The sequence below is a fragment of the Anopheles coluzzii genome, chromosome 2, assembly GCF_943734685.1.
Source record: "Anopheles coluzzii chromosome 2, AcolN3, whole genome shotgun sequence".
NCBI classification, from domain to species: domain Eukaryota; kingdom Metazoa; phylum Arthropoda; class Insecta; order Diptera; family Culicidae; genus Anopheles; species Anopheles coluzzii.
Window position 1 is genome coordinate 95,178,982 of NC_064670.1, and position 23,246 is coordinate 95,202,227.

General features: G+C 48.2%; 5 protein-coding genes across 11 annotated transcripts in view; 3 read left to right on the plus strand and 2 right to left on the minus strand.

The window, feature by feature from the left end:
- LOC120948843 (protein cycle) overlaps window positions 1-6,700 on the plus strand; it is a 31,371-nt gene extending 24,671 nt beyond the window's left edge. For all 7 annotated transcript variants that reach the window (XM_040365612.2, XM_040365611.2, XM_049607233.1 and 4 more), the window contains 9 exons: window positions 448-666; window positions 3,575-3,646; window positions 3,736-4,066; window positions 4,135-4,252; window positions 4,326-4,511; window positions 4,586-5,395; window positions 5,473-5,589; window positions 5,884-6,117; window positions 6,201-6,700. In XM_040365612.2, the coding sequence (XP_040221546.2) occupies window positions 473-666; window positions 3,575-3,646; window positions 3,736-4,066; window positions 4,135-4,252; window positions 4,326-4,511; window positions 4,586-5,395; window positions 5,473-5,589; window positions 5,884-6,117; window positions 6,201-6,337 (2,199 nt within the window). In that variant the 5' untranslated portion in view covers window positions 448-472 and the 3' untranslated portion in view covers window positions 6,338-6,700. The remainder of the gene's footprint in view (window positions 1-447; window positions 667-3,574; window positions 3,647-3,735; window positions 4,067-4,134; window positions 4,253-4,325; window positions 4,512-4,585; window positions 5,396-5,472; window positions 5,590-5,883; window positions 6,118-6,200) is intronic.
- Window positions 6,701-8,023: 1,323 nt separating this feature from the next.
- Window positions 8,024-12,288, minus strand: LOC120951426 (probable cytochrome P450 305a1). Its single transcript, XM_040370132.2, has 3 exons — window positions 11,808-12,288; window positions 9,528-9,777; window positions 8,024-9,467 (listed from the first exon to the last, which is right to left on the minus strand). The coding sequence occupies exons 1-3, from the start codon at window positions 11,893-11,895 to the stop codon at window positions 8,294-8,296; spliced, it is 1,512 nt and encodes a 503-aa protein (XP_040226066.2). The 5' UTR covers window positions 11,896-12,288; the 3' UTR covers window positions 8,024-8,293.
- Window positions 12,289-13,037: 749 nt separating this feature from the next.
- On the minus strand, window positions 13,038-15,498 carry LOC120951940 (probable cytochrome P450 305a1). Its single transcript, XM_040370963.2, has 3 exons — window positions 14,781-15,498; window positions 14,459-14,711; window positions 13,038-14,385 (listed from the first exon to the last, which is right to left on the minus strand). Exons 1-3 carry the CDS (start codon window positions 14,869-14,871, stop codon window positions 13,203-13,205), a joined length of 1,527 nt encoding a protein of 508 aa, XP_040226897.2. The 5' UTR covers window positions 14,872-15,498; the 3' UTR covers window positions 13,038-13,202.
- A 135-nt stretch (window positions 15,499-15,633) lies between these two features.
- On the plus strand, window positions 15,634-22,353 carry LOC120961379 (uncharacterized). The gene is made up of 9 exons (XM_049611161.1): window positions 15,634-16,040; window positions 16,099-16,763; window positions 16,843-17,579; window positions 18,542-18,668; window positions 18,733-18,916; window positions 18,978-19,931; window positions 20,229-20,660; window positions 20,726-20,978; window positions 21,052-22,353. The coding sequence occupies exons 1-9, from the start codon at window positions 15,953-15,955 to the stop codon at window positions 22,280-22,282; spliced, it is 4,671 nt and encodes a 1,556-aa protein (XP_049467118.1). The 5' UTR covers window positions 15,634-15,952; the 3' UTR covers window positions 22,283-22,353.
- Window positions 18,355-20,230, plus strand: LOC125906790 (zinc finger protein 37-like). The gene is made up of 5 exons (XM_049607237.1): window positions 18,355-18,481; window positions 18,542-18,668; window positions 18,733-18,916; window positions 18,978-19,931; window positions 19,986-20,230. Exons 1-5 carry the CDS (start codon window positions 18,450-18,452, stop codon window positions 20,093-20,095), a joined length of 1,407 nt encoding a protein of 468 aa, XP_049463194.1. The 5' UTR covers window positions 18,355-18,449; the 3' UTR covers window positions 20,096-20,230.
- Window positions 22,354-23,246: the final 893 nt, after the last annotated feature.

Here is a 23,246-nt window from a genome sequence, read left to right on the forward strand (position 1 = left end):
TTTGGAAATAAAATCGTTTTAACATGGGGCGCTAATCGTGTCTATCTTTCATCTAGTATTACTACCTTTATTCTAATAGAAAATCATGATTGTATAGATTATGTAGCAAGCTTATTATTGTACTTTTGATAACGCCCAAACACACATGGAACTAGGAAAAAAGGCTTGAACATACTGATTGTTATTAGATGAGAATACAATTTGTTTAAAAAATCTCCTAATAAACTGTTATTTTTTGATAACATTTTCGTTTATTGCCTATTTGAATGTATTTCCTCCCTTTGTGCTATCGTTTGACATTTTTTGTTAATGATTGTTAATATCACTGTTAATATTATCAATTTTAATTTGTGTTGATCATTCCAAGACTTGAGAAATTGTTACATATCTTTAACATTATTTTGCCAATTTCCTCATACCTCATCTTCTCCTTCTCCTCCACCATAGTGCCAGTGCGGTGCCGACCGAGCACATGACTGGTGGCCCGGATGCGTCCCTCCTGGTGGATCCGTCGCTGGCCGGCACAATGTCTGCGGTGAGCAATCTCAGCACCCTCTCGGCCGCCGGTAGCGGCAACCATCTGCTGCACCTAGCCGACCACGGACACTCGCACCATGACCACCAGCACGCGTCCGGCGGAGCGCGGAAGCGAAAGTTTTCCTTCAAGTAAGTTACCTCTCCGTAGTGTTGTGTAAGAATGCATTCACGGTAACCTTTTGCCGAAACCCAAAAAGCTCTGTGCGCGTCAGCCGAGCCTCTTGCTGAAGCCTGTACGCCGTTCCCAACACCCTCGAGAGATCGAGCCCTGCTCCGGAACTCTTCCGGCACAAAGATGGGAAGTCGTACGAATGTGCATCATCAAACTTAGGTCCCCTTTAGGTTGGGAGGGGGAAAGAAAATGCAACAGAAAAGTTCTGGACATAAAGTTTTCCACAAGAAAGCGAGTTCCCCCTTGAGTGACGTTTGTAAAGGTTTTGTGAATTCAAGCGACCGTTTGATGTTAATTTAGCCCGACCAAGAAAGGTGCCAAATGTAAAGGATTCCCTCTGACCGCACCGCAGGCTACGTCTGCCACTAAAGAGCGATATTGTCCGCACGGTAAGATCTTTGTACTGCTATGGAAACCTAGAAGTCTTCCGAGCAGCAGCAGCAGCAGCAGCAGCAGTCATTACACAATCTCCCTTTCCTGCTTCTAGTGGTGGTTGGTTTTCTTACCCCGTTTATGATGCCATCGATATGGAGCTATATGGATGGTGGGTTAATTTAATGATTATGTAAACCGTGCTTATCACGCCCGGCAAACAGCAAACGAGGGGGACGGCAAAGGGCACAGGGGCCAGGCGAAACTTTTTCGGACCGGTAAGGGTGTTAATTTTTCACGGAAACCTCTCGCGCGCAGGAGTTCAAGAAACGCACAGCGAAAGCCGGCAGACTCAGGCATCAGGTTGATGAAGGAAGCCACGGAAGTAGTAAAACATCACTGTGAGTGTTTTTTTTTACCTTCAGCTAGTCTTGATGGTGTGAGTGGCCTTTTTCCTGGTTTTGTCTTTGCTGTGCCTGCTGACGTAATGTAATTTACGCTGTCGCACGGTACCAAACAGGGCCCCGAACACTCGTAAGGATTCGCGCGGTCGTGCGATACGTTTTTTTGTGGTGTAGCGTCTTATAGGTGAGTGAGTTTTTCGCGCTCCCGTGCCACTTCCCAGTGCGCGGGGTGGAGGGAGAATGGAAAAATCAAACCGAACGAATCATTTGACGTGGCGTCCTGATCGATTCCGCCCTTGACGTGGGGGAATTTCCATCGTACACCGACAGGTGTTTGTAAATTGGAGCAACGATTTGAATTGTCTTTATTTAATTTTAACATAAACGCACATTGCATTATTAAAGGTTTGCATTTATTTTCGTACCCTACACATCACGTGATTGAGATCCCTTTGTTGTGTGTGTGTGTTGTGCTGGGTTGTGTGCTTCGTAGTTCGAAGGAAATGAGTCACATGGCATAAGGAATATGTTGCTGTTCCAACAAGCAGGATAAATTTAAACACTGCAAACTCAAACATCAGTGTGTACTTTCAACATAAGTATTGTGTTAGGGTAATGTTAGCTATATTTGGCGCTCGTCGTGGTAATGATTTATCGCGCAAAACGATCCACGTTTCTTCCAAAATTGATGTATAACAATGCTTAAAAGTAAACGACATACGGTTCGGGAACTGTTTTTGGATCTGATTTGCCGTCTGATTACCTACGGAACCTTTGAAGTCGTCTAATTCCAGCGTGTTAGCGTAGTGTTGTTCTTCTTTGGCGTAATGAGCTTCGCAGATATTTCTGTGCGCTTAGGCACACAGGCGTATGAAGGATTCCTTGGCTTGGCGTTTTCAGTGTCTTATTGAGCACTGTCTTATTGAGCATAGCAGGATACTCAGTATCCCGTATGGGAGATACGGTCCATTCGTGACTTGACGACCCATGATGGGCCTGTTGTTAAGTAGTATGTGTTGACGAGTGCACCACGAGATCGGCTAGGGATTATTAAATATGTCATTGTATTCAAAATCGTCTTCGTTTTGATTTTGGCCCAGGGAGTCCTTCTGAGTCGGATCGGATGATACTACCACCATTTGCTAGTTCATTTCTTTATGTTTTCTTTTAACCTACAATAATAGTAATGAAAATTACGTTGTTCCATGCCTATGCTACAAGTTGGACGTATCATTGTAATCAATACTATTGATTCAAACTTATTTGGGAAACAGTAAAAAAGCAAGGTCGGCGAGATGGGGAATAGATCTATGTCTGGCTTTTGCAGGTGTAACGGTGCAAAGGTTATCAGATATTGTACAGCATGGTAATGCATATTCTGCCTAAGAATCCCCAAATAGGCTAACGGAAATTCTGAGTTAGTCTGAATAGTATAATTCAAGTCTGTTATAACCAACTCAAAACATCTTCTATTTGGCGTAACGTCCTACACGGACATGTCGGCCTATATAGGCTTTCGAGACTTAATTCATTTCCACGCAGTCAGATAGTCAATCCTTGCTACGGGGGGGCGGTCCATTCTGGGCTTGAACCCAGTACGGGTATATTATTGAGTCGCTCGAGTTGACGACTGTACCACGAGACCGCCCCTTGGGTACATCACTCAAAACATGGGTTGCGTCAAAAGAGTTAATCAAAAGATGTCGTTTAAAATATAGAGTTTAAAGAGCATATATATGACTCTAGATAGTCTGAGACTTCAAGAGACGAGAGAAAGTAATCCTCTGAATATGATTACTCAAACCCTTTTTCACAAATTAAAAGAAGAAGAGAGTTTAAAGAGCTACATAATATCTGTTGGAGTGATTATTAGAAGAAACTCCGAAATATGTATTTCCTGAAGAATATGCAATATCCCATAGGTAGCGATATCTCATGAGTGTAAAATAGATTTTGAGCAACTTCAAACCCTGTTGTCAAAGTTTGCCGTGGTCTGAAGATAGTATATAACCTTAATACTCGCTCATCCCATACTAAATTGTTTCTTCTTTCTTCTGTTTTCCCTGTCCATCTCTTCTCTCTATTGCAGTGACACGAGCGACATTGAAGATGACACCTGTGATGATTCAAAATCCGTCAGAACGGCCGACGAGAGCAAAAAGTGAGACCTGTGATCTTTTACCCTATTTTTAGCACTCTTCTCAACTCTACCCAATGCTTTCTATGCTTTCAAACTCCAAACTTTACCAGGCAAAACCACAGCGAGATCGAGAAACGGCGGCGGGACAAAATGAACACCTACATCACGGAGCTGTCCGCGATGATACCGATGTGCCATGCGATGTCCCGCAAGCTGGACAAGCTCACCGTGCTGCGGATGGCGGTGCAGCATCTGAAAACGATCCGGGGTGCGGTGCACTCCTACACCGAGGGCCACTACAAGCCGGCCTTTCTGTCCGATCAGGAGCTGAAGATGCTGATATTGCAAGCGGCCGAAGGGTTCCTGTTTGTGGTCGGGTGCGATCGGGGAAGAATACTGTACGTGTCGGAGTCCGTATCGCACATACTGAACTACTCGCAGGTGAGAAGATTGCTTGAAGGATGTGCTGGCAGGAGACATACTAATAGTTTTCGATGTTAATTTCCCAGGGTGATCTTCTTGGGCAGAGTTGGTTCGACATTCTGCACCCGAAAGACGTCGCGAAAGTGAAGGAGCAACTCTCATCATCGGATTTAAGCCCGCGGGAACGTCTGATCGATGCCAAAAGTAAGTCACCTAAAGTCCCAAAGTGCCAAAGTTGAGTAGATCCAAGCTAAACCTCTACTAAACCCTCCAACAGCAATGCTGCCGGTAAAGACGGATGTCCCTCAGGGTGTAACGCGGCTCTGTCCCGGCGCTCGCCGTTCCTTCTTCTGCCGGATGAAGTGCAAAGCGAACGTGCAGGTGAAGGAGGAAGCCGACCAACCGAACAGTGTGTCCAGCGTGAACAACGTGTGCCATCGGCGCAAAAAGCAGGTCAATTCTGGTGAGTGTCTTCCCAACAACTGCGACATCTCCTCGCGAAAGAGTCGCTCACGTTTCACCATTCTTCGTTCGTAGACAAGAAGTATTCCGTGATACAGTGCACCGGGTACCTGAAATCGTGGGCCCCGGCCAAGATCGGGCTGGAGGAGAACGAAACTGACGGTGAGGGCGATTCGTGCAATCTGTCCTGCCTGGTGGCGGTGGGCCGCGTACAACCCAACCTTAGCCAAAGCTGCAGCCTATCGTCGAACGGACTGCACACACCCAGCGGCGCAAATGGTGGAAGGTCGCGGAATGGAAGTAACGTCGCCACGGGCCCCGGGTCGGGTGCGGGCAGTGGTGCAACAGGGTCCTCCAGCAACGGTAATCCTTCGGCAACACCGAGCAATGGGAGCAACGGGAAGCAGCTGAATCGAAACACCATCCCGAACCTGCGCAACGTTCAGTTCATCTCGCGCCACGCGATGGACGGGAAGTTTCTGTTTGTGGATCAGCGGGCCACGCTGGTGCTGGGATTTCTGCCTCAGGAGCTGCTCGGCACGAGCATGTACGAGTACTACCACCACGAGGACATACCGGCGCTGGCCGAATCCCACAAGGCTGCCCTGCAGGGGACGCAGTGCGTCACCACCTCCGTCTATCGGTTGCGCACGAAAGAGACGGGCTTTGTGCGGCTGCAGAGCGAGTGGAAATCGTTCCGCAATCCGTGGACGAAGGAGATCGAGTATCTGATCGCGAAGAATAATGTGATCTTGGCGGAGCTGGGCGATGGCGGGACGTCACGGGCCGGCGGGTACGGGATGGGTGAGCTCGGCGATGGTACGGGTGAGCCGGGTTCGGGTGCACCCGGCCAGCCGGGCGTTGGGTATGAGTTCTTCAATCACAGTAAGTGTGCGTTGGGCGTCGTTGAAGAAACCGATTTTGATGGTACATTTATCTGCTTTTTCCTAAACTTTATTTAGCGAATGGACGTGAAATTCAGCGCATGATCAATTCGCACGTGGAGGCGAGCAAAATTGGCCGCCAGATTGCGGAACAGGTGCTGGACCATCAGCGACGAGTGGGAGACTCTTCGTCAGGTAAGGACAATGAAGTATGTTCGTAATATTAGTAAGCGTATGAATGTCCTAAAACTCCATTCACTCGTGTTATTCCTCATGTAATTAATGTTGCACGACTTGCAGCGATGTCAACTTGGGCAATACCGTTTGAATCTTGGTGTGCTAAATCTAAAATGGCTAATTGAAATTTAGTACAGATCGAGCACAATAATGTGGTTGAAATTTGCCAATGATGTGCAATAATACATATTAAAACATAATTATTAAAATGCATTTGATACATTTTCTGTTTTTGTTTCTAACCCCTTCCAGAGAGTAGTCCCAATCCGAACGAACCAACCCTACAACCTGCCTTCAGCTCCGCACTGTCCGAGGCGAACCATTCGAACGATGCAATCACTTCCGGCGAACACAGCATGGTCACCTCGACCGGCGTGTCGCCTTCCTCGATGGCCGTCGTGCCGCCGACAGTGACGACGCGCATCAACGGAACCCTGCCCGGCTATAGCCACGTGCAGACGAACGCCATCATCAGCCCAGAACATGGTGAGTTTAGCGAAAAAGAAAAGGGGGGGAGTGTTCGGACACATCGTACTCAACGCCTTTCCAAACCGCCATACTACTTCCAGATGTATCGCAAACGCAAGCCAGCAGCACGGACGGAAACGATGAGGCAGCGATGGCCGTCATCATGAGCCTGCTGGAAGCGGATGCCGGTCTCGGTGGTCCGGTCGATTTTTCCGGCCTGCCCTGGCCATTGCCGTAGGGCGTCTTCACCGACGTGATTGTATGGCACTTGTGCATGTGAGAAAGTTACCAAATCAACGTTGAATAGGAAAACGGAAATGCTTCTGCCCTGGGCGGAGGCGTCCAATGTACAAACTGCTTGCAGCTGCGTTAGAGCTAGAGAGCGAGCGAAGGAGGGAGAGGGAGATGGAGTAAAAGGACGAGAGATGCTACCCTATAAGGGCCGAATTAGTACAGCAGGCTGGAGGAAGCTGAGTAAATATAGCGGTAAGCTAGCGTTAATAACGGATACTGATTCCTACGGTGCACTGTGATGGGTGTTTAAATGAGGTTATGAAAGTAAACATAGAGGAAAGCAAACATAAAAGAATGTACAAAGTAATTTGCATACAGTGTCGGTTTAATTTCGGGTTGGAAAGAATGAAAGAAGCAATAATTCGGTTTTGAAAAATGATAAAAGATTCCTGCAAATACGATGGTTTTGAACGCTTGACGCCTAAATATCTGCAACTTTCTAATGTGATGGAAATTGTACGGCCTACATCTCATACACATCCTGCATACATTCAGGCGCTCTAGGCTTTTGTTGTTATTCGGAGTAGACAAGAAAAATTTAGCTTGGTTGCGTTAACATATACAGGGTGTTCGAGATAAATTTGACAGTTTCTGAGGAAGTAGGGAAGGAATTTTTATCAAATTTATGTTAAATATTTAAAAAAAAATTCTACAAAGTTTAGCTTACCATGTTTGCCGCATTTTTTATTCGAATTCCAGCTCCGCTTTAACTTTGTACAATTCGGACGGGTTCCACATATTTACGGAGCTAGACATTTTTTACACTTGTTCGCACAACTTTTAGCAATCGAATGACATATCAATCATTTCGATACGTCAACTCAACCCTGAAATATAACCCCAAAGGCCAGGTGTCAAATTTAGCCCGCACACCCTGTATGTTTGTTAGATTTCGTTAAGACAAATGTGTATTACACTTCTACTATTTTGAATATTCCAATAGAATCTGATTTCGGAACTCAGATTGCTCTATCAAGCGCACCCACTCCACACTTCGATCCGGCTCCAAATATTGGTAGCCTGACGCCGACTCCGGCAAAATGGAAACCACTGGTTGTGCTTGGAATCAGAGTCGTCCGTAGTCGTCCGGGTCTGAGTCGATCGGAGTCGTCTGGAGTCGTCCAGAGTTGACGGGAGTCGTCCGGAGTTGAAGTCATTCGGAGTCGTCTAGAGTCGTTCGGAGTCGTCCAGAGTCGTTCGGAGTCAATCGGAGCCGTCTGGAGCCATGTGCTTGTGATCAGGAATTTCGTTTCGCTGTGTTTTTTGTCTTTTATTTTGCGCGTGTACTTCGTATACAGACCTTTGCTTAGAAGGCCGACTCCGGACGACTCCGACTCTGCATGACTTTGGGCGATTCCGGAGGGCTCCAGATGATTCCGAACGACTCCGGATAATGATAACTGGGCCTGCTTTCTGGAGTCAGTTCCGAAATTGTCGGAATGGAGTCGACTCCGAATTGTTGCCATCACTATTCGGAACTTTGGGGAAGAACGCCCAAAAGTATGCAAATGACTTTAAAAACTCTCCACTTGTCTTTGAATAACGCCAAACAGTATGCAATTGATTTAAAATATTAGACTCATTGAATTAACATTCAAAATTGAGTGATTAATGTATGAAATAGGAGTGATTATTTTGTTGTTGTTTTAATAACTTTATTGATACTTTCAAAGTATGGCACTCTAAATTTTCATTACTGTATCGACACATTGACAAGCAGTGAGTTACGGCAGCACTTAAAGACGATTGGAGCTATCTTCCCTGGTTCGATGGCTGATGGGTCCATGACTGGATGATTGTTGTTGCTTAGAATTAAAATGAAGGACTTGCACACTTTCCTATTCCAAAAACAAAAGCCACCACTATCCTACTATCCCTCGAGCACCCCTCCAAGACCATCTCATCGCGGACGAAACACTACCTCGTACGGTTTGGGCGACAGCGTTATGCCTGGCCGCAACACAATCGACGGTTCCATCTCACGATTACCACCTTCCGGTGTAAGTAGTTCAAACTTTTGCATTACTCCGACGAAAAACGTAAACAAGCACGCCCTAGCCAGCACCTCACCCAAACAGCGCCGCTTACCGATGCCGAAAAACATTAACCGATCCGTGTGTAGATGGGGCTTGCCTGCTGTGTCCCGTTCACTTTCCAAGAACCGTTCCGGCCGGAACACCTCCGGATCGCCCCAATAGTCCCGGTCCATGTGCACCGTACGCAGACCGATCAATACGGTCGTGTCCTTCGGCACCCGGTAGCCTCCGAGGCTGCAGTCTGCTAGCGTACGGCGCGGTCCACTCACCGGCACAATGTGAAAGAAGCGCTGCACCTCGAGTAGAAACGCGTCCGTGTACGGTAGCTGCGAGCGGTCGGTTTGCTGCGGCAGCTCGACGGATCGCAGCGTGGTATCGATTTCCTGTCGCACGCGTGCCTGAATGTCCGGCCGAACGAGCATCATCATGAGCGCTAGGTCCAGTGTGGTGCTGGTCGTTTGGCCGCCGGCAATAAAGATGTCCAGTATGATCATCGTCAGCTGCAGATCGGTAAAGGTGGACTGTGGATCGTCCTGGCGATCGCGCATCTCCTTGATGTAGCCGTAGATCAGGTCGTCGTTTGCTTTATCCTCGCTAAAGTTGGCATGATGGGCGGCAATGGTCGGAGCAAAGAACTCGTTCAGCTCCAGGTTGAATCGGCGCAACAGATTGTACCCGCTCCATTCGGGCGCAATGAACCGCAGCCAGGGCAGCTGGCACAACACACCGCCCGACATGTCGAACGCTTTCGAGCGGTCCTGTAGCAGCCGGAGCAGGCGCTGGAGTCGATCGTCCTCGCGTGGTATGCGCGTCCCGGTCACGAACGTCCACAGCACGTTGATGACACTGATTGAGAGGATGCTGCCGGGCCAGATCGGCTGCTGATGGCGCTCGCGGATCACATCGATCAGCTCGTTCAGCTCGTTCTGGATCTGCACCTGCATCGGTTGCCGGCCGTACCCGACCTGCCGGAGGTGGCGCGTTACAAAGTTACGATGCTCCGCCCAGAACGCACCGTCCGTGCAGGTAACGCCGAGTCTGGAAGTTAGAATTGGTGGAATCAGTGTCTGCTCATCTTTTGATAGCAACGAAACTTACCGTGTACCCATCGTTCGCAAGCGAATGAAGAAGTTATCGGGCCGCCCGGTAAAGACATCGTTCCGGTGTACCTCGTTCACGGCGGGGTAGTTGAGCGCCACGACCACGTACTCGCGACCCAGCTTCAGGCCGATCACATCGCTGCGGTAGGTTTTGCCGAGCAGCTCGAACACCTTATGCTGTCCACCGTACTGACGGGCGAGCTTGCGTATGTACGGTGTGTTGCCGACTATGGGCAGCCATGGTGGACCTGGTGGAGAGAGCGTGAAAAGAACATGAACAATGAATATGGAACAATAATTTGCTTCTTATATGTAATTGACTGTATAGGTGCTTCAGGCGCGTATAAAAGTTAAGCGCATCGGTTCCGAAAATTAACAAATAGACAATGCTTATCGAAATCAAAGAGGATCCTGGATCAAATTACCAATATAGACGATACCAATATACCAAACTACCACGCTCCAATGTAACTGAAACTTAGGATCTCACATTACAGATAAACTCAAGAAAAACCAAACTGACGAGCATGTCCTGCGTGCGGCAGACGTACGGATAATTGTCTTCAAATTTAAAGTTGTCCAAGATTTCGTTTATCACCGCATCAAAGATGTTCACAAAGATGCTGGCTACCAGCCGGTTATGCTATAGCTTGAGAAACCAGTTAACCTCAGGTTCTCTATCGTAACGGAAGAAGCTAGGACTGTATCGTACCATTACAGTATCAGGACTCTCATGGAGACATGAACACTGTCCAAATTCTGGCAAAATCCCTGTTATCTACGATTGAGAAGTAGATACTTAGCAGGGTGTGGAAGTAGATACTTAGCAGGGTGTGAAATACAACGACGAGTTGTACGAGTTGCTCGACAATGATCTCACTGTCGTGTAGTGTATCAAGCTCGCTGGGACCCGATGGACTGGCCATAATATGCGCATAGAAACACAAGTTAGATACATGGGACGTAGTAGTCCCAGATTTTGCGGTGGTAAGATAGTGTGGATAACGCATTGGCAGACGTAGAGTGCTAGAGTGCTAGTGCATATTGAAGGTAGCAGACCATGATCGTAAACCGTTTTAAGAGACAAATATTTATGAAAGAAAAACTAGGACGCTGTACAAAGATTATGTAGAGTTTTAAGAGATGTTTCTTCTTCTAATTAGGCGCATCAAGCGTTATTGGACTAAGTCTGCCTTTTATCGCTATTGGATTTGACGATCAGGGACTCACTCCAGTCACTTCTACGCATGAGGGGCACAGTGGATACGGAGTTTGAACCCATGACAGGTATGTTATGTTTCACGGTATCTGGATTGATGGATATTTATTTCTGGGAAAATGCAGGGACATTTTCGAATGAAATCGAGTTTATTCACTTGAGTAACAGCTTCACTCGCTTCGGGTTCTATTGTATTCTAGCACAGGCGTTTCCAGCAAATTTATCCAGCTAAAGACAGCACCACAAGTAAGTGTTGGTTCCGTAATATCACAACTTACTTGTTGCTTGGTCTACAATTAAGACTCTTTTTAATAACAAAAATGTTCAAAAAGGAATCAAACCAGGCCAAATTTGAGCCAAAGGGAATTCAATTTCATCATCTTTGAAGACAACAAAATCATCCGATCAGCACCACAATACTCGATCGATTAACGAGATCTCACTGACAAACAATATCAATTGACTTTCAAATACGAGCACATGGCTTTAATGCAAAATATTGTTGAAGAACTACATCAACAACTTGGCTTTCCTGCATCACGAGCATACTGTTGCGCACGTTCTAATGCATCCGAGCCCGTTCCGATCCGCTCCTTACCCACTGCTGTATCAGCTGTTTTCGGAGCTGTTTTGTGAGCATGCAATCCTATACCCGCACGGTATGTGCGGTATGTGTTTGTGTTACGCTCTCCTTCTCACCCTTATCTATAAATAATTGAATGTGCAGACGCATACGACTCCGGAAGAGGAGGAGCAGTAACCACATGCTCGCACAAACGCAATCGCATTCGAGTTCCCTTTTCGTGCGTTGCTGGGAACGGGGGTCTCTGATAAGACAACGAAACTATTCTCACGCAATCGGCTCCCTCTTATCAATATTCGTCTCGGTTGCGACGGCTCGTGTGCGGCTCGTGTCTAACAAGCTGCCATCAACAGCACGCAGTGATGATCGATTAGCGATTGTTGGTCTGCCGAGCCGTGTGCCTGCGATATGGCGGAAGTCAACCCGACCACGCGTTCACGCGTTCCTGCTATCGAAGAGCGGCCCAATTGGCTTACCCGGCGGATAGTTGGCTGGTCGACGAAATTCATTGATGAGATAAGCGCACAACAGGGCCACCGTTAGGCCGAGAAGGATGGCGAACATTCTCTGTATCGGACCGCGCGGCACAGCTGATTTCGGTACGGCTTTAGACACGACGTTGCATAACGTTACGCCTGCGAGATCAGCCCACACGGATCCGGGTGCCGTTGACTATTAATTGATTCTAATGCACAACCGGGTGACGACACACATACACACACACATCGATTACTGATTCCTTTGTTCACTCTAGTGAGATGTTTAAGGGGTTTCAATTGACGTTCTATGCTCTGTTGCACTGCACACTAGCACACGCGACCGTTTGGCGACGATCAATTCAACTTCCGGACGGTGTGTTGCAAAAGTTGACGCAATTCAGCCACTCAGTGGCTGTCTGTCTGTCACTGTTTCGGACTGCTTCACCAACGAACCGCACTTCTCGAGAGCACTTGACGGACTGACGGGCTTTAGGCCCGTCTGGCGCACTTCGGAAGCGAGCGGATCCGATCGGTTCGTGTTCGTTTGTTGCCTGCTGTCCGCACGGTGGGTAATGGGCGGGTTCTTACAGCTACAGCATATATTTATTTATTAAATCTTTAACCAATGGAATAAAGTACGGATTAATGTTCTTAGGGTAACTTAACTTTATTTATGTTAGATACATTTTACAGTAGTCTAGCTCTTATAGGCGGTCTTTAAAAGACTTTAGTGTCACATTGAAATCAAAAGGTTGATAGACTTCGTTTAATGATCTGTTTAAAGAAATAAAAGGGTCATCTGAGTCATAGTTTGTTCTACGGCAAGTAACGTTCACCATTTGATGCGCACATAATGGGGCTGTTGTTGGATCATGGATACCTAGTCGTAGGAGTAGGTTTTGGGCAATTCCTATTCCCCGTTAAGAGATCTGCGACGAACATTTGCTGCGCTATACGACACCTGTTTGTTACGGTTGACTGTTCCGTTAGCCATTGCAGCAGACGTACATTATGAAGGGAGAGTCTGTCCAAGATTTACTGAACATCAGGGCCTGGTATCATTCCATTGATTCAGGGGAAATTTCCGTTATTTCTCCTACAATGTTGAAAAGACTCTATTAATTTTTTTTATCTCATAAGTAGACTATCATAACACCTGCCTTTTATTTCTTATCTTGTTATAAATAAACAGTAGAAATTCACAAAAATACTATGTAGAAGTCAACAATTTTGGTAGCGTATATGTACTGTACAAATGTCCATTTCATCCCTCATAGTCCGGCAGAACCATCGCGCGACTTATCATATCAAGAGAGGACGGATTAGTCAGGGTTGTAGTGGATGGCTTGTTGAATTATGGGACAGCTGGAAATGTACAGCTCAATCTTCCAACTACGTTCGCTTTCTCGGCTGAAACACCACATGGTACGGTTTCGCCGATAGAGTGATTCCTGGCTTCAGCGTCAACGACGGTGCCATACTCGTGCCATCCTCCGACCCTTCGTCCGTCCCCACCAGACAGAAACGCTTCATCACACCCACGAAGAACGTAAACAGACACGAGCGTGCCAACGTTTCCCCCAGACACCGTCGCTTGCCCTGTCCAAACGGCAGCAACCGTTCCGTGTTGACGATCTGCCGCTGCTCGTCCAGGAACCGTTCCGGTCGAAACACTTCCGGATCGCCCCAATGCTCCGGATCCATGTGCACGTTGCGCAGTCCCATCAGCACGGTCGTGTCCTTTGGTACTCGATACCCGCCCAGTGTACAGTCAACGACTGCTCGTCTTGGTCCATTCACCGGAACGATGCTAAAGTAACGTTGGACTTCCAGCAGGAATGCCTCAACATACGGCAACTTCAGCTGATCGTCATAATGAGGGATGGCGTTGGGCTCCAGCTGACTATCAATCTCCCGATGCACCTTGTCCTGCACTTCCGGATGAACGATCATCATCATGAGCGCGAGATCAAGCGTGGCACTCGTCGTCTGTCCACCGGCGATGAATATATCCAGGATGATCATCGTCAGCTGCACCTCAGTGAAGTTGTTGCCATTGTTGGAGGTTCCTTCCCGGTCCCGCATTTCCTTGATGTACGCATAGATCAGATCGTCCACTGCTTTGTCCTCGCTAAAGTCTCCTTTGTGCTCCTCGATCGTGGGATAGAAGAACTCGGTCAGCTGCTTGTTGAAACGACGTACCAGATTGTAGCCGCTCCATTCCGGGGCGATGAAACGCAACCAGGGCAGCTGGTTTAAGGTTCCACCGGCCATGTCGAATACTTTTGAGCGTTCCTGAAGCAACTCGAGCAGTCGCTGCAATCGATCATCTTCTCGGGCCACTCGAGAGCCAGTCACGATCGTCCACAGCACGTTGATGACGCTGAGCGCGAGGATCGATCCTGGCCAGAGCGGTTGCTCCGCACGGCTGTCCAACACGTCCAGCAGTTCGGTCAGCTCGGTTTGGATCTGTTCGTGCATCGCCTGCCGTCCGTAGCCCACCTGGCGGAGGTGTCGTGTGACGAAGCTTCGCTGCTCGTTCCAGAACGATCCATCCGTACAGGTGATGCCCAATCTGCGGAAGTACAGAGGATATCCTGTGTTAGCTAACAGCCCAAACGCAATTTCAAACGATCAGTGCAACACACCTTGTTCCCAATGTACGCAACCGAATGAAGAAATTGTCCGGTCGACCCTGGAACGCTTCGTTGCAGAGAATGTCCTTCACTTCAGCGTATCCCAGGTCCACCACCACACGCTCACGGCCCAGCTTCAAGCCTATCACACTGCTCTGGTACGATTCCGACAGCTTATCGAACACGTTCGCCAACAGTCCGCCATGCTGGGAGGCCATCCTGCGTATCAGTGATGTATTCCCCACGATCGGCAACCATCTCGGACCTTGCGGGGGGAAAAGATGGAAATAGATTAAATCGCTCCAAAAGGGAAATTTCGATCAAATAGTCTTACCCGGAGGATAGTTTGCTGGACGCCATAGTTCCTTCACGAGAAATGCTACCAGCAAAATCAGCGCCAATGCTGCCAACGTTAGTGTGATCATTGTGAGGATCGTTCTGGATGCTCTTCCAAAGGACTAGCGTTGCTTGTACAGGATGCACTTGAGTTCTGATGTGAAGGTAAGGACCTGCGGGTGTTTAAATATAGACACCATCTTTGTTCTCAAACTGCAGTGCCACTTGGGTTCGTGTACCGTTTGGGTTCGATGACCGTTTCGGAGGGTGATGCGTGCCGATCGCATCGTCACGCAATATGCTTCCTTGTTTAGAGCGTGTTATTTTCAGTATTTGAGTGTCTACTTCTTAGTATCAGCACTTTGTAATTGATCCTACTAAATTCTCAGCTCAAAACGACCGGCTTCTATTCGTTTTTGTGAATGAAAATGAACATTACATCACGAACCCATTCCAACTATTGAAAACGGCTCTTGATCTTGATCAGTTCTTTATGCGACCGTTGGCGTCTTTCTCGTTCGCGCGAGATCTCACACTCACTCACCTTCAAACACACACACCTATTGAAAGCCAAACAAGCTAAAAACGCCCGTTTGTTGTTTGTCTTGTTGCACACGTGAGTGATTTGTTTGTAGAACGCGGTGGCTCCAGCTTCAGCCGTGGCGTCCGGAACCTGGGTCAAGCTCTGTGATCCGCTGCATCTACTCCAGTAGATCACCATCACCAGATGGTTTCCAAAATAGGAACAACCAAACAACGACAAAACCTAGCTGCCCAAAAAAAACTTAATGGACACCAATGTTCCATGCTCCTTTGGACTTCATCCGTTGCAAGTGAGGCAGGCGCAAGATTGTAACCGATTGTTTAGATTAGGTAATGTTCGCGTAAAAATAGATTCCTTTTTCTTCCGTTTGAGCGAAAGGGGGAGTTGGGGTTCTTTATCGGAGTTTTCAGCTTCGTTCCAGGAGATTTACATGACAAAACGGTTGCACTGTTTAACCCATCCGGATGGATGGACAGTCTGGAAATCCCGACTCTCGGGCGGTATAAAGCGCTCGGCATGGCCAGTATCTGGTCTCAGTCACGTGGTTCTTCCCGTTGGACCCGGTTGGTGTGTGTTGGAAAGGTCAGTTTAGTGTTCGGGACCGGGGGCCAGTACAGACCCCCATCATGTGGAACGGTGCACTGATCGTGATCGTGCTGTTGTCGCTGTTGTACTGCTGTTGGGATGCCCGGAAGCCGAAAAGATTCCCCCCAGGTGAGACTACATTACAGTGCTTCAGTATCCCAAATCCATTCATCTTTCTCTCCTTTAGGCCCCTACTGGCTCCCGTTCATCGGCAGTGGTTTGGTGATGCTGAAGCTTGTCCGATCCCTCCACTACTTCCATCTAATGTGGTCCAAACTCTGCCACCAGTACGGTCCAATCGTTGGAGTGCGCTTCGGTCAGGATCGTATCATCGTCGTGTCGGGCCGTGAAGCGATCCGTGCCATGTACGCGAAAGATCAGTTCGACGGCCGTCCCGATGGGTACTTTTTCCGCATGCGTTCGTTCGGCCAGCGGCTCGGCGTAGCGCTAACGGATGGTCCACACTGGGAGGTGCAGCGCAAGTTTGCCGTGCGCACGATGAAACAGCTCGGCATGGGCCGGAACGACTTTGTGCGTGTGATCGAGCGGGAAGTGCAGGAGCTGGTGGAAAACTTCCATCGGCGGGCGGTGAAGGGAGAAACTTTCCCGATGAGTGGTTCGATGGATGTGGCGCTGCTGAACGTGCTGTGGGTTTTGCTGGCGGGGCAGAGGTTTGAGCTGGAGAATGAACGGTTGGGCTGGTTAGCGGATACCGTCCATCGGACGTTTCACGTGATCGATGTGTCGGGTGGAACGTTGAACCGGTTCCCTTGGCTGCGGTACGTTTGTCCGGAGAGCTCTGGGTATGGACCGATGTTACGGCTGCTTAAGCCACTTTGGGGATTTTTGAAGGTACGGTTGGATGTCCTATGCTTACAAAGTCTCCATCACTTAATATTCTTTTTCTCTCCCTCTCTCTCTCTATTGGCAGGAAACTATTGAAACTATTCGAAAGAATCCACACTGTCCCAGTAGGCGCGATAGTCTCATCTCGGCCTTCCTGGTGGAGATGTCCCGAACCGAGCGTCACGAATCGTTTACCGAATCGCAGCTCGTCAGCCTTTGCTTGGATCTGTTTCAGGCCAGCGTTGAAACGATGAGCAGCGTGCTAGGGTTTGCCTTTCTGTACATGTTGCACCACCCGGACGTGATGCGGAAAGTGCAGCAGGAGCTCGACACTGTCATTGGACCGGATCGGTTACCGACGGCTAACGATAGACCCTTGCTGCCATACACGGAGGCCGTCATCCTAGAGGTAGAACGCATAGCGACCGTCGTACCGGGCGGGCTTGTCCACCGAGCGATGGAGGAGGTGGAACTGTGCGGGTACCGGATACCGAAGGATGCCATCGTGATGCCACTGCTCTACTCGCTCCAGATGGATGCGGACTATTGGATCGATCCGGACGTGTTCCGGCCGGAACGGTTCCTCAGCGTGCAGGGTGACCGGGTGATGCAGCACGATCTGTTCATACCGTTCGGGGCGGGTCGGCGCCGCTGTCTTGGCGAATCACTGGCCAAACCGGCCGTTTTTCTGTTCTTTAGCGCGATTATGCACCGGTTTGAAATTGAATGTGAAGGGAAGGAGCTGCCATCGCTGAACGCTGTCGATGGTATTACGTTGTCACCGGTACCGTACACACTGAGGCTGGCAGAACGGGTGTGTAGGTAGATAGTGTCTGTGTGTGTGTTTGGCTACGTGGGAATTTAATAAAATGAATATGAAACTAAGTACAGGTCACTGAGAATTATGTTATCTAACGCTGTAAAACGAATAAAAGCTTTTATAAAGCAAAGTATTTCAAAAATATCTCAATATTGTCGTATTTTGGTATCGTAATATCCATTGTTGCATTTAAACAAACGAAATTTATATTCAAGAAGACCTTTTTTAACCTTAAGCCACTAATAGGCTTGGAATTTGACTCGTTGGTGTATTCATACCAGAACCGTCAGTCCTACGTATAACGAGCACGGTCCATTAGAGACTCGAACTCATGACGGGCATGTTGTTGAGTCATGACGACTGCATTACGGAACCGGCCCAAATACGCTTACGTCCTAATCATTCAAGCTTTTCTCTTTTAACCTTCCAAACACCTTCACAAATAACGGATGATTTTCAAATCACGCTGCATGCTTCCCGCGCAACGAACCGACACGAACACGAAACGCCGAATGGGCAAGATGTGTCAAGGTCAACAGAGCTCATATTGAGATGTGCCAGTCGGTGCAATCAAAAGTTCGTAGCAAAACAGGAATAAATGCTATTTAAAGTTGATATTTTCTTGACAAAATGCACTATTACTATCTAATTTTGTATTTTCTTTAAGATTTGTAGCAATTAATCGAGGTATAAAATTAATTTCAGATATTTGCCCAAACCACTACGCTGACTCTGTACACCTTGTGCAGGAGAAACGTCAAACTCACCCGGCTGGGTTTGTTGTGTTTTCGCACGCGAAGCTTGTTTTGTTGTTTACAATCGCATCCGATTTTCGTACTTTTTATTTTACACGATTTTAAACACCATTCCCGATGACCACCAGCAATGAGATTGATTTCGATAGGTAAGAAATGTAATGTTCCTTCCAGTGAATGGTGGTCTTACTCTTTACTTACCATTTCAGCCCCTTCGTGAAGAAGGAACAGTGTTGCAAAATTTGTGGCGAAACCGAGGGGCCGATGGAATCGATTTTTTGCAAAGCGGACGACACTGCCATGCTGAACAAAATCTACAAATGCACCCGGGTGGAGGTAATTTGTTGGTGTACAAAGATTGAATGAATGTTTACTGAACTGCTCCACCAATCGTCCACAGGTGACACCGGTTTGTGGCTTGATTTCCCCAGTCTGTGAGCACTGCCATCGACGGATCGATGCGTTCGATGAGAATGCACCGCCAAAGGTGATAGAGTACGTGATCAAGACCGATCTGGACCCGGAACCGCTCGACTATGATCCGCTGAATGTAGGCGACATTTCCGATCCGATGGGTGATGATGGTGAGTAAAACGAGGGAATGAATTTCCTTTGAAATGAACTAATTTGTACACAATATTTTAGTCAAATCTGAAGATGATTCGGAAGAACCAGCATGTATTTACGTGACGAAAATTGTCAAACGTAGAGGAAGACGGAAAGCCAGCGACGAGCCAGTTCGAAGCAGAGCTGCACGACGGCCAGGTCGACCGAAACTAAAGGTTGAACCTAAGAAACCTCGAAAGAGTTCTAGTAGCTTACGCGAAGAAAAAACTTCCTTGGACGAGGGAAGCTCTTGCGAAAATGAAGCGGATCATTTGGGCGAACGACCGTCATCAGAAAAAGAGCGTTCCTCTTCCCAGGACGAGGACAATTCCAAATTCACCGATCTTGATTCAGATCTCGATGACGATGAAGCACTTGACCACGAGGAGGGGGAGGAGGAAGAATCCGCTCTGGATGAGGAAGTGGATGAGCACACCAACTCCGAGGAAGAGCCCCGCAAACGTGGACGCCCAAAACGTACCGCCCGGGGAGCAACGTCAAAAAGCCCAAAGCAGTGCGAAGTGTGCGGCAAGCAGGTGAAGTATATGGCGGAACACATGCGGCAGCATCTGATCGAATCGCAGCATCCCTGCCCACACTGCGACCGGACGTTCGTGCAGGCCAACAATCTCCGCTACCACATACGGAAGCATCTCGGCGAGAAACCGTACGCGTGCAAGCAGTGCAAAAAGCGATTCTACTGCGAGGCACACCTCAAGTCGCATATGCGTGTGCACGGACCGCAGGGCCTGTTCCAGTGTACCGTCTGCTCGAAAAGCTTCAACCAGGAGTGCAACCTGAAGAAGCATTTGCGTGTGCACACGGGCGAAAAGCCGTACGTGTGTGATAAGTGCGGGAAGCGCTTCAACAGCACGTCCAATCTGCGCAACCACGCCCGGCTGCACACGGAGGAGCGGCCGCTGACGTGCGATCACTGTGCGAAAAGCTTCGTCGATGTGCATCATCTGCAGCGGCACATTCGTGTCCATACGGGTAAGTTATGGGAAGGAGTTTATGGAATTGGTAGTAATTGTGGCTTTATTTTAGGTGAACGACCGTACATTTGTCACGTGTGCTTTCAAGCATTCTACTGCCAGACCGGGCTGATGGAGCATCTGAAAACGCACATCGAGAAGAAGAACATTAAATTAGATTAAAATTGTTTTTTTTTATGAAAGCCCGGTGCCAATCATGCAATGATAAGCTTTGCTTTAAGCAGCCCTATTGCCTAGTTTGTTGGTGTGCAATTAAGTTTTAAAAAGTACGTTAATAAGAAATCAAAGACGTGATGGATTTCTTGTGGATATAGCTTTTATCTTGTAGATTTTCAACAGAACCGGAAAGACTCGGCGTGTAGTGTAAAGCAAAACAGTGATGAAGTAGAATTTAGAGACAATCTTGCACTGCTGCTTCACACATTGAGGCAGGAAGCACATTGCGTGACGATGCGATCGGCACGCATCACCCTCCGAACGGTCATCGAACCCAAACGGTGCACGAACTGCATTTTGAGAACAAAGATGGTGTCTATATTTAAACACCCGCAGGTCCTTGCCTTCACATCAGAGCTCAAGTGCATCCTGAACAAGCAACGCCAGTCCTTTGAAAGAGCATCCAGAACGATCCTCACAATGATCACACTAACGTTGGCAGCATTGGCGCTGATTTTGCTGGTAGCATTTCTCGTGAAGGAACTATGGCGTCTAGCAAACTATCCTCCGGGTAAGACTATTTGACCCAAATTACCTTTTTGGAGCGATTTAATCTCTTCATTTTTCCCCCGCAAGGTCCGAGATGGTTGCCAATCGTGGGCAATACACCACTGATCCGCAGGATGGCCTCCCAGCATGGCGGACTGTTGGCGAACGTGTTCGATAAGCTGTCGGAATCGTACCAGAGCAGCGTGATAGGCTTGAAGCTGGGCCGTGAGCGTGTGGTGGTGGGCCTGGGATACGATGAAGTGAAGGACATTCTGTGCAACGAAGCGTTCCAGGGTCGGCCGGACAATTTCTTCATTCGGTTGCGTACATTGGGAACAAGGTGTGTTGCACTGATCGTTTGAAATTGCGTTTGGACTGTTAGTTAACACAGGATATCTTCTGTACTTCCGCAGATTGGGCATCACCTGTACGGATGGATCGTTCTGGAACGAGCAGCGAAGCTTCGTCACACGACACCTCCGCCAGGTGGGCTACGGACGACAGGCAATGCACGAACAGATCCAATCCGAGCTGACCGAACTGTTGGACGTGCTGGACACCCGTGCGGAGCAACCGCTCTGGCCAGGATCGATCCTCGCGCTCAGCGTCATCAACGTGCTGTGGACGATCGTGACTGGCTCTCGAGTGGCCCGAGAAGATGATCGATTGCAGCGACTGCTCGAGTTACTGCAGGAACGCTCGAAAGTGTTCGACATGGCCGGTGGAACCTTAAACCAGCTGCCCTGGCTGCGTTTCATCGCCCCGGAATGGAGCGGCTACAATCTGGTACGTCATTTCAACAAGCAGCTGACCGAGTTCTTCTATCCCACGATCGAGGAGCATAAGGGAGACTTTACCGAGGACAGGGCGGTGGACGATCTGATCTATGCGTACATCAAGGAAATGCGCGACCGGGAAGGAACCTCCAACAATGGCAGCAATTTCACCGAGGTGCAGCTGACGATGATCATCCTGGATATCTTCATCGCCGGTGGACAGACGACGAGTGCCACGCTTGATCTCGCGCTCATGATGATGATCGTTCATCCGGAAGTGCAGGAAAAGGTGCATCGGGAGATTGATAGTCAGCTGGAGCCCAACGCCATCCCTCATTATGACGATCGTTTGAAGTTGCCGTACGTTGAGGCATTCCTGCTCGAGGTCCAACGTTACTTTAGCATCGCTCCAGTGAATGGACCAAGACGAGCAGTTGCTGACTGTACGCTGGGTGGGTATCGAGTACCGAAGGACACAACCGTGCTGATGGGACTGCGCAACGTGCACATGGATCCGGAGCATTGGGGCGATCCGGAAGTGTTTCGACCGGAACGGTTCCTGAACGAGCAGCGGCAGATCGTCAACACGGAACGGCTGCTGCCGTTTGGACAGGGCAAGCGACGATGTCTGGGGGAAACATTGGCACGCTCGTGTCTGTTTACGTTCTTCATGGGTGTGATGAAGCGGTTCTGTCTGGTGGGAACGGACGAAGCGTCGGAGGATGGCACGAGTATGGCACCGTCGTTGACGCTGAAGCCAGGAATCACTCTATCGGCGAAACCGTACCATGTGGTGTTTCAGCCGAGAAGAAACCAGAAAGGACGTTTGCAAGAAGAGATTAAGGAAAGGATAAATTATGTACAGTAATGTTAAATTTATAATAAAACTAGTTAAAATGGCCCGGTTACAGGGCTACGCAACGTTTATTATGGAACATATGAGAATTGCACTTTTTGTATGCTTTTGATTAGTTTTGTATACTTATAGTATTTACAACATACATTGCAATAATACACAACTATGATTTCTTAATTTTCTATTATTTAAAATTCTATAAATTAAATTGAGGATGGTGTACCTCTTGGAATAAATAATTTATTCATCGAAATTCACATTGCTGGCATATATAACTCTCGCCGATGAGGAGCAGCAATTCTGCGAACTCTTTCCGCTCTTCAGCATCTTGAACAGTCTGGGCTGTCTGCACACGCATTTTTGCCCGCAAACGCAATACCCTAAATTTGCCCCACAGTATGCTCTGCCGGATACACTGCTGCAGAACCTAGACGTTGGTATCTGTCAGAAGTCACCACATAGCAGCACCACCTTATCACCGAACGTTTGGCAATTTCCCATAACGTCCTGCAAGGCGTGATCGAGGGCGCGAGTTGCAAGAGCATAGTAGCCGCTATGGATGCCGCTAACATGGATGTCTCGTTCCATACGATCAGTGGTGGTGCCCACTGATCTCAGGGTATGTGTTCCATCCTTGTCCCATCATCATTCCATCAAGGGGGAGTGCTAGCCTGCTCTACTTTCAAATGACACAACCAAACGATCAGTGAAGCCTGTTGCAACAATTCAGCCAGGTTGAGCGATAGATTGAATTTAGAGTGTAGCGTACGTCAGCAGCAGAGCAGCAATTCTGCTCGAAGCCACTGCGATTGCAATGTTCTATTGGCGTCGCGTGTACGCAAGAATAGTTTTGAGCAGAAACGGCTACCCGGTGCCACCTGGTTCATCAAGAATAGATTGTTCTGTCTAACCGTAGCTATCCACAGCTGCAATAACTATATCGTACACCGTTCGTTGTTCATTCGGGTCACGTTTG